The 10440-nt window shown below is 36.7% G+C and overlaps 1 protein-coding gene across 5 annotated transcripts; it reads left to right on the forward strand.

Moving 5' to 3' along the window:
* The first annotated feature begins 96 nt into the window (after positions 1 to 96).
* LOC114169264 (chaperonin 60 subunit beta) lies at positions 97 to 9576 on the forward strand. 5 transcript variants are annotated; one of them, XR_014992986.1, is made up of 6 exons: positions 105 to 398; positions 570 to 677; positions 5975 to 6577; positions 7645 to 7744; positions 7853 to 7923; positions 9284 to 9576. XR_014992986.1 is itself a non-coding variant. In XM_085669839.1 (5 exons), exon 1 carries the CDS (start codon positions 234 to 236, stop codon positions 381 to 383), a length of 150 nt encoding a protein of 49 aa, XP_085525965.1. In that variant the 5' UTR covers positions 97 to 233; the 3' UTR covers positions 384 to 398; positions 570 to 677; positions 5975 to 7744; positions 7853 to 7923; positions 9284 to 9576. The 5 variants fall into 5 exon arrangements, 4 of the variants coding, with proteins under 4 accessions (XP_085525965.1, XP_027910151.1, XP_085525964.1 ...); XM_085669839.1 differs by having other exon boundaries at positions 97 to 398; positions 5975 to 7744; XM_028054350.2 differs by having other exon boundaries at positions 97 to 398; positions 570 to 653; positions 5975 to 7744.
* Positions 9577 to 10440: the final 864 nt, after the last annotated feature.

A 10440-nucleotide genomic window follows, 5' to 3' on the forward strand; every position in this document is an offset into this window, starting at 1 on the left:
AAAAAATAATAAAAAGACTAAATTAACCATTACGACGAAACTCAACTATATTGGTAATCATATAGAAGCTAACATGTGAACTGGATTTAAAAAAAAAGAAAAAAAGAACGCAATTGATAAACTGCGATGTCTGTTTCTTGCGTTTCGATTCTGTCAACACCGTTAAGACACATTTGTCCACAAATTAATCCCTCTCACGGTCCTGTCGCTCCTATTCTGATCTCAACGGCAACATGGCTATTCTGATGATGGTGGGATTGAGCCTATTGGACTTCCTCGTTGCGGGCCTTTCCTTGTTCATCGGCTTGGCCTTCATCGCCTTCATCGCCTCCATTCTCTGTGCCGCAGCTTTGTTCAACAACGTCAAAGACGTTTCCTCCTGAATCCTACATTCAACGGTTCTATCTTCACTTTCAGTCTTTCAATTTCTTGTATTTCTTTTTACAATGATTAGAAATCAGGAGCTTGTAAGCTATTCAAATCTATGGAGTTTAATTTCGTGTATTAATCTATACTTTTTTCATGATTTGCTACGAGTACTTAAAAATTGTCCGTAATTTTGGATGCAGCATCAATGTGGCTGCCGTGTCTGCAATTCCTTACAGGAGCAAGGTTACAACGAAATCGGAACTGGGCTGCGATTTAAATTCAGGGTTTGTTCTTATGCACTTCTTGGGGTATGTTTAGAATATATTGTGATTGTTGCCTGATTTTTAATTAGGACAACATTTTATATTTTGCATTAAGAATTAACGTTTTATCTGGATGATTTGTCTATTAAAAATGTTTAAATTCAAGGTTAGTATAGGTTTTGAGGAATGTGGTGGATATACGTAAGCTGTTGTAGTTACGTGTTGTAGCAATGATCTATTTGAAGTAAATTTCGCTGGAATTTTGCTTCCTTCAGATTACCATAAGCAGAATTAGTTTTTGACTTAGTGGTGGTAGACTGAGATACGTATTTTAGTGGACAGAAAAATAAAAGTATAGGTTTAAAGGGAAATCGATTGAAGAACGGAATGTTGTTATAAGTTTTTGTATGGTAGATGGTGATAATGGAGATGTAAGCTTAGCTATTACATTTTTTTTTTTATCGGCAAAAATTAAATATAATAGAAGTAGAGCACTTGGGTACTGAAACCCTTTACAAAAAAAGTACAAGGTACCACCCTCTTGGACTACATGTTTAATATACGGATTTGTTGCTAATCAGGATTTTGTCGTTGTTTTCCAGCACCGATATATGGAATAATGCCATTTATGAATTTGAATATTTATGTTAGAGGTAATTTTTAAAACAGATAGGATAATAGTTTTCCTGCATTTGATGCCAGGAAAATACGTTCAGAAATAAGATTAAAGAGAAACTGTTATTTGATATGATTGTGGTCGTTTTCCTTCATTATATATAATAATCTATAGTCATTGAGTGATAGCCCTGCAAAACATCCAACACAACATTCTACGTGATACCGCCGCAAAAGGTTCAACAAAATATCTTAAGCAGTAAGATATTCTACGTGATAACACCTGCCCAATCTTTGGGCCACTGTCTTCATGTTCAGTCCAGCATTGTTCATCCACGGTCATCTTTCCATGGCTCCAGCATCTAATTTGGGCTAGGAACGTTGCAGCCCAAATTTACCCAGTCAGTCATCATGTGGGCCAAGCTAAGATGTGCAGGTCCAATATCCACATTCGGCCAGCTGCCTCGGAGCAGCTATCATCCAGCATTGGGTCTCCTTCTTCGTGGGCCAGCATTTGCACAAGCTTAAGATTTCTCCCTTGGAATCAATGCTCATAAACTTGTGTGGGAAGCACAAGCCAGCTGATGAGAGACTTGTTCCCAACATGATTAAAAAAGGCTGGAGCATTTCCAGCAATGTTCATTGGTGCATTCAACATAGGCGTGCTAGAGAGTTTGAGCAAGTGTGCCGGGAGAATCCGCACTTCATTCTCTTACCACTCATAAAGAAAGCGTATATAAACCTTTGGTGAAGAAGGGTGTTAATCGGTGTGGGACTTGGTTTGATGGCATACGCCCAGCCATAAATAAAAGTTATCCAAGGAGCTAGAGTTTGGATCAAGAGTTTAGAAAATTAGATTTAATTTTTTTGGGCAATGTATTTAGGCCATGCTTAAAATAATTAAGTTGCACATTAAAATTGGATCAAGAAAAATCACCTAGCATTTAAATTGTGCTTCAGGTTGATCCAATTCAAATTCTAGGACAAGAAGCACTTTCCAGAACACCACACATTTAACATATTTAGCACATGATGCAAAGCATGGTAAATGTGAGGTGTCACTTGTCACTTGATCCACTTTTCATGGCTAAGGAGTTAGGAAATATGTGCTGAATTTTTGAACTTTCCCTTCATTTTCTTTGGCCGAAATTTGGAGCCTCCTTTCCTATTAATGCGGAGCTCCACCCATTGTAAAATCACTCTTGATTGTGTAATGAAATGATGTTGAGATGACTCCAAAAAATTGCACTTGAGAGTCACTTGGCTAGAGCTTCCTTAGGATCTCCTCTAGCTACCCTTCCTCTAGCTAGGTTGGGCCAAAAGCTTGAAATGGTGACTATGGTGGATGATGGATGCGTGGAAGCTTGGTGTTGAGAGAAAATGGCTCTCGGGTTTGGTGATTTAATGGTGGGATGAAGGTTGCTTGCGGTGATCTAAGAGAGGTTAGGCTAACTCTAGAGAAAAGGGTGCAAGAGGGACCTCTTGGGATGCTCTAGCAAGTTACTAAGAGAAGAAGTATGGCTCAAATTTGAATTTGACAGCATAACATTAACATTCTTAAAGTGAGAAATACATGAGGGAGACACTTCTATTTATAGAGTAAGGTGTCTCCAAAATGGGCCAAACCCTAAAATGGTAACATGCACCAAAACCCTAAAAATGCTATCTGAGCAGTGTTATCAATATCGGATAACGAAAATATCGGCAAGCAAAAAATCCGTTATAAAGTTATAACGGAAATCATATCGGGTTATAGCGGAAAGTATAATTTTTGAAAAAATAATTATAGAGAAAGAAGAGAAGTAGAAAAAAATTTGAAAAAAAAGGAGTTGACAGTGGCGGCAGGCGGCAGTGGCTGACTGTGGCAGCCGGAGGCAGGCGGCGGTGGCTGATTGTGACGGTAGGCGACAGACGGCAGTGGCTGACAATGGTGGGCAGCAGCAACTGGTGGTGGCAGTTGTGGCTCTTAGTTGCAGTAACTAAGGCCAAAGTTGAAAGAATAAGAGAAGAGATGTTTTAATGGATATTTAACTGCATTAGTAATATTTTACTGCAGTAACTGGTAAAAGAATAAGAAAAGGGCCACAGTAAAATATAAAAGAAAAAGAGAGGAGGGGTTTTGGACTTAGGTTAGGTCAAATAATGTTAGTGGGCCTAACCCAAATTAAACCTCAGTAAAACTGATGGAGTAAAACGCATAGAAGGATGAAATTAGGGTTTATTTGTGGCAGCCACCGCCTATCTTATCTCCCACACTACTCATCTCTTCTCAGACACGGTAGCTGCAGTATCTCTTCCACTTTGCTACTGCTTGTCTCTTTCTTCAGTTCTCTTTTTTCGCCATTACCGTTTCGCCACCGCCAGCCGCCATGCGAAAAGCGGCCGCCACGAGCCGCCACAGGAAACCCGCTTCGCCTCCGTCATGTTGTGGCGGTAGGTCGGGAAACCGCAACCGATTTCCGCCATGGCGCCGCCATGGCCGAAATTTGATAACATTGTATCTGAGTGAAAGAGAGCTTGACATGTGGCACTCCACACTTTCACAAAACGAACCACTCATGAGTTGCCATGTATAAAGCTACTTTATGAAAAGTCTCTCCAATAGGACAATGACACATGGGCACTACCTATGTAAGAGAACTCTCCATTAAAGGCTTTACCATGTGACATGGGTGGCATGTCCTCCACCTTAAGTTAGGGTTAACTTAGTTAAACATCAAAGGATTTCTTAAACTAGACGCATATGATGTTCCCTATTTAAGCAAGATTGTTTTTAAAACCCTACACAAAACTTGACTCTTAATACAAGGCCTTCAAAGGAAAACCTACTCTACACGACCCTTAATAAAAGGTCTAAAAATGCTCCATGAAAAGGAGTTAGCTTCACCTTGACTAGATGTTGCTAACTCTTCTTGAATTTTCTTGGCCATGCTTCTTGTGATTGGACCCTTGGCTAAGGGTGTGCCATCAAATACTGAATCAGTTTTCAAAGCCAAAATCTTCCTAAACAGAAACTGCATATGTATGAATTCAGTTTCAAAAGCAAAGACTTGGTCAAGGCATAGAACTACTAAAACTGAATGTATTAAACAACATAGCATAACTGCACTGCCAAAGATAAAAATATTGAACCTCAACTCAACACAAAGACTGTTTCCACAACTGAATAACACAACAAGCTCTGAAAAAAATAAAACAGAAACAATAGTGTTGGTTCAAAGAAAACGACACGACCAATAAAAAACAACACAAATATGAATGAGTTTTCAAAACAAGACTCAGCCAAGGCAGATAAAACAACAGTTTTGAATCAATTTTCACATGGTTTGGCCAAGGCACAGAACAACTAAACAAAAGGCTTGAATCTGTTTTAACAACACATAGCACTGCCAAGACATTTAGACACATAATTTCAGATCAACACAGTGAACTGGTCAGAACAAATTCAACACGGAACAAACTCTTGGTTTCCACGATAACTATATCAACTAAGTGGAAACAAGAGAATGATTATTTGGTCAGCAACAAACAGTGACAGAGAATCATTTCCAAAAGCTTCGGTCAAAGAATGCAAAGCACACTTGATTTTCGAAATTGAATTACAGTCACGACAGCAGCAAACAACAAATGAAGGAAGTTCAGATAATTTGCTAATGATCTAATAGCAAATCTAGAAACTCAACATAGGAAACTACACATTCAGCAGCTAAACTCACATTACTCAATTCGGCTAACACAAATTCTAGCAAGACAGATTCAAAATAATTGCTAACATATACGGATTACATCTATGGAATTATGAACCTGTAAAAAACTACACAACACTCTAGACAACATAGAGGGTTAGAAAATTTAAAGCTAAGTAAACAGATTAAAAACAGTAGTTACACCTAAGACATACATTATGGAGTAGAAACCTAAACATATAGCATTGATTCAAGACCAATTCAAACAAGGATATTGAATCAATCTCGAAAGATTTGGCACTGTTTTAGCATGGAATAAAGCTATCCTAGATTAAATGGAAATACGCACAAGACAGGAAGCAAAGACAGGAAACAAAGAATTCATAGGAGACAAGTGAAATGAGTCCTCAAGTGGTAGACTTTTTGAATCTTAAAATCACTCTTTTAAGGGCTTGTAAGTGAGAGTCTTAGAGTTTTTAGGACATTTTTTAGTGTAGATTAGATAGTTAAGCTTTAATTTGTATTTTCTTTTAATTAGTAGTTTTTAGACTAGTTTAGTGATAATAGAGAGTAGAGTAGTGTTATCTTAGGTTTTCTTAGTTTAGGTGCTTGATTTTAGATGTTAAGTGTGATAGGATAGGTTGTTTCTTTAAGTTTCCTTGTTTTAAAATAGTTTTACTATATTTGCATTTTCAGTTTAAATCTTAGTTTAGTGTTAGTTTGCTTCTAGCACAGTCTATAGTAGTTTAAGTGATGTTAGTATTAGACTCTTGTAATTGTGTAGTTTAGTGCAGCTTTATTTTTTCTATTTTCGTTGCTATTTTAAGTTTATAATAGTACTTCCATTTGCTGTTTTTTAGTTAGGATTTTATTCAGTTCTTAATTTTCTTTTGTGCGTTCATAGGTAAATTCTATTTTTTCTAGTAATAAGTAGCATTGCCTTTAGTTCAATTAGTGGTATATTGTCTTTAGCTCATTAGTAAATAACTATAGCAGCACTACAATTTTCCTTCTCATGAAGGTTCTTCAATTTGTTTACAGGTTTCTAGGTGCACAATAGCTAAGGAGATGTGACTTGCAATTGAAGGTGAACAAGGCACTAAAGCTAGAGGAAAACCGGGAGTTAACTTGCACTTTCCCCTTGAATTGCGTCAGCTGCAAGCTTGTTGTAATCAAGACCTGGAAAAGGTTGGACCAAGAGAGGCTACCTGCTGTAGCGAGTTAAGCACTCCAATGGTTATTTCTAATTTCTGAAGAACTGCAGCAATCTACAATAGAAAGTGAGGAAGAAGAAGCTAGCTGCATGGGGAAACTTGTCACCTGCTGAATCAAGGAAAGTGAACTTGGAAGGAGCTGCTGCATCAAAGCTGACCTGTGGTAAGAAGTAGAAACAACTTGTAATCATAGGTTAAGCCAGTTTTATCGGTAGCTAGGTATATATAGGATTTTTCTGAACTTAATTAAGAGTCTGGAGTTTTCAAGAGTTAGAAGCTTGGGCAAAAGAAGATAAATCAAAGGCTGGCAATGTGAAGTGAAGATATGCACAATCTGCAGAGTTCATTTTCTACATTTGTGACGTAACTTTTCTCTGAATTTACAAGTATCTTTGGACTACATAGCTAGCTACAGTGAATTGTAATTCAGGTTTGGTATTTTCCAATTTAATTTGGTGTTTCACATTCTATGAACTACATAGTTAGTGTTGTGAATGCAGTGTTGTTTAGTAATTTTGTGACTCATTCTTCTGTATTTTCATTTTCTTTAAATTCCACCCAACATTCATATTCAATTTGTTGTTTGGACTATATAGTTAGCTAGAGTGAATTGTAATTCAGGTTTGGTGTTTTCCAATTTAATTTGCTGTTTCACATTCTATGAACTACATAGTTAGCAATTAGGTTGTGAATGCAGTGTTGTTTAGTAATTTTGTGACTCATTCTTCTGTATTTTCATTTTCTTTAAATTCCACCCAACATTCATATTCAATTTGTTGTTTAACATGTTCTATGTGTTTTGGTCTTCACAAATCAGATTTTGTATCTAATTCAAGATTGAATTGATTAATCCTTTGTGAAATACTGAATTTTAGCAAGTGCATAGCCATTGCTTTGATTCGGTGAGCACATAGTTGCCTTACTTTCATTCAAGAAGCACAAAGTGACTCTTGAACAATCAAAGGAATAATCTGATTCAATGTTCTTGAAGAACAAGAGCTGACTTGATCGTTATGTTCGTATTTGTCAATGTTGCATCTATGTATCATCAATTATTTTCATTTCTTTACATGTTGCTGCAAGATTGTGTTATACCTAAGCTTTGCACAGTTCCACAAAACTCCATGACTCAATTCACCCAAATTTAGAAGAATTCATTGAATTTAAGTTTGATTGATATTTTCGTTAACTAGGGTTCATAATTAGGGATTTTTGAATTACAAATCATTTTGCTAATTCTGTTCATGCTTAAGTGTTTCGTACCATCCTTTCCATCTAATTGTTCCTACACACATCAGAATTGCATCTCAAACATGTTCATGGCCATTCCCTAACATTTTGGAGTTTTTCTACATTTCAGTTTGGGTAATGTAAGACCTACTTTTTCTGATCTTATGTTAAAGGGCATGACCTTAACTTTTGGGTCTAAGGATTGGCCCGTAGGGTACCCAAAACTCCTAAACCAGCCCTAACCCTCTCATTTCTGCCATTTTGCAGAAACGCAGCTATCTTACTCTCTCAATCTCTCCAGCAGTGCTATGTTAGGGTTTAACCCCAATCTTGATCCAGTGAGCTCAGTCTCGTTTTCTTGCTCCATGTAAAGTATTCTTCAGCTCATACATCTCCTTTCCAATAGTATGTTTGTATCTCCAGTTAGGGTTTTGTGGTAACCCCGTTCTTGTTCTGTTTCACCGTTTATTTCCAGCTTTTTGGCCTATCCTTAGAACTGTTGTGCTCACTATTTGCATATCGAAGTTTTCTGCTAGCTCTTTCCAGGTAAGGGAAGCTAGGACTTACTTGTTTACTTCAATTTTTGCTTACCTTGACGTTGTTTCACGATTTTATGGCTTGTGTGCTATTGTTGAAATGTTGAACGCCTTGTATTGCTGTTTGGATGTGAAAATATGACTATTGCAGGAGAACAATGGCGAGATCTAATATTCTCGCCCAAGCGAGCCTGTCTCGCCTAGGCGAGACTTGTAGAAACAGGCCAGGTTAATACTCGAGCTCTCGTTCAGGTGGAGAGCTCTCGTTTTGAGCGAGGTGATATCTCGCTTAGGCGAGAGTGGCTCGCCTAAGCGAGAACTCGTGGGAGCCTTGGTATGTCGCTGCAGTTTTGGCCCAGGCGAGGAACCTCACCTTTGAGTGAGGGGTGGTCTCGCTCAGGCGAGGAGGGGCTCGCCTAAGCGAGAACTCGCGAACCCAACAGACCTCCCTGATGGTAGTTTTGCCTAAGTGAGGGCCTATCGCTTGAGCGAAAGACCTCTTTCGCTTGAGCGAGTGTTCATGGCTTGAGCGAGGCTAAATGTAAGGGTTGCTCTATGCCTGTTCTTTCCTTTGTTTCTGGTTGGTGATTTCCTATATGATTATATATCCTGTTAAGGCATGAATTGGTTAAGTATGCATGTGTTCAATGGGTCATGTACTGGAAATAATGTGTTTGGCATGATCTTAGCATGTAATGAGTATGGAATGGTTGGTTATAAAAGTGACATGGAATTGGTATGAGTAATTATGTTATGTGGATTGTTGGAACATGTTGTTGGTATGGTTAGGACGTAATTCCACGATAGTTTCGTGGTGGTGCCTCATTGGGTTAGGGCGTAATTCCATGAGCCTCTAGGTGAGACCTCATAGTGGTGCCTCAGTTGGTCGGGACGTAATTCCATGACCCCTGTTAGTGGGAGTTCATGGTTGTGCCCCATTTATATAATTTAGTAAGGATTCAATGTAAGGATTGCATCCTGACACTCTAGAGAGTCAGTTAGTCTCACATAGAGCGTACTGACTCGAGTGGTGAGAGTAACAGGAGGCCTAAAACACTTTAAGGGCTAACCTTGTGTGGGGGGAAGAAACACTGCAACAATTAGCTCGGTAAAGCAGGAAAGGCCACCACAATTGCAAGCATCCGCTGAATCCGACTAATTATATGTATCCGGATGAGTCGTGTCTCGAGTCTTAGTGTATTGTTTGCAAGTCATAACATGATTGGTTGGCTTATGCATCTTAAACTATAAAATTGTATGTAACTGTATGATAAATCATTTTCTGCTCTAGCTTACCCTTTTGTTTGTGTATGTTCTGTTTGTGTGGTTTTCTCCTCTTGCGATGATCATCAATTTATTGATGTGATCAGATGCGAGAAATCCTCGTGGTCAACAAGGAGATGGTGATTCCGCTGCATAGCATGTCTGGGCTGGATTCCGTTTAATTGAACTTTCTCTTAGGGCTACGACCCATGTATTGACTTGTCCGTTAAATCTCTTTTTGATTTCTGTTGGACTTTGTATCTTGTCTTGTTTGGGCATCGTAGTGTGCCTTGGATATTGTAAGGAGTAATATTTATACTCCAGGACCGCACTATTATATTATTCTGTGTGACACTTCATTTAATTAGGATTTATTAATTAAATGGGACGTTACAGGTAACGAGTATAATCTCGTGCCCATACCCGTACCCGTTTTCTTATACTTCAATATTAATTTATTTAATTTTTATAAAATAATAAAAAATTACGTAAAGGAAACATAATATTTTCAAATATTCAATATTAGGAGGATGATTGTTTCTTCGATATCAAATACTTTTAAATAAATTATAATTGATTACATTTTAGATTAGAATACCAAATAAAATGTTATGAGAACCAAAATATTTATTAAATTTGCAAACATTAATGAAACCTAGTTGATAAAATTTAAAAATATTTTTAAAAAAATATAAAAGGAAAATAAATATTCAAATTAAAATATATTTTAAATGTTTGTTTACTTTTAAATTATAATAAATATCTTTTTTATACACTAATAAAAGTTATAATACATCACTTCATCAAAATGACGTAAAGATAATAAACATAATAATAAAATTTTGACATAGATCTTGTATCTTTTGAATTCCAATATATGTTGGATGGTGGTAAAAAAATATTCATGGCAATTACATTAAATTTTTATATTGTAGTAAATAAAATTCATTTATACAATTATAATGAAAAAATAAATTACAGAATGATTGATAAGGAGTTAGAAAATAAAAATAATCATATCAAATATATCAAAATAGTATTCTACATAATGAAAATAAACGACAAATAAATATATAAAAAAAAATTAACAAATGTGAGTCTTATAAACAATTTGAGAGACGATTAAAAGAAATCGCACTGAGAAAGGTAAATGTACAATTAAGGGCGTAATAAGATGAAAAATACTTTGAAGATCTAACAAAACTTTTCGAATATCAATATATCATATATACTCAATGGTTGAGAAATAACGAAAATTATTTTA

The sequence above is a fragment of the Vigna unguiculata genome, chromosome 2, assembly GCF_037176805.1.
Source record: "Vigna unguiculata cultivar grain cowpea cultivar isolate G323 ecotype 2 chromosome 2, ASM3717680v1, whole genome shotgun sequence".
In the NCBI taxonomy this organism is placed as follows: Eukaryota; Viridiplantae; Streptophyta; class Magnoliopsida; order Fabales; family Fabaceae; genus Vigna; species Vigna unguiculata.

Excerpts from the sequence above, each read along its gene's own strand:
- LOC114169264 (XM_085669838.1), top strand. The coding sequence starts at position 234 with ATGGCTATTCTGATGATGGTGGGATTGAGCCTATTGGACTTCCTCGTT.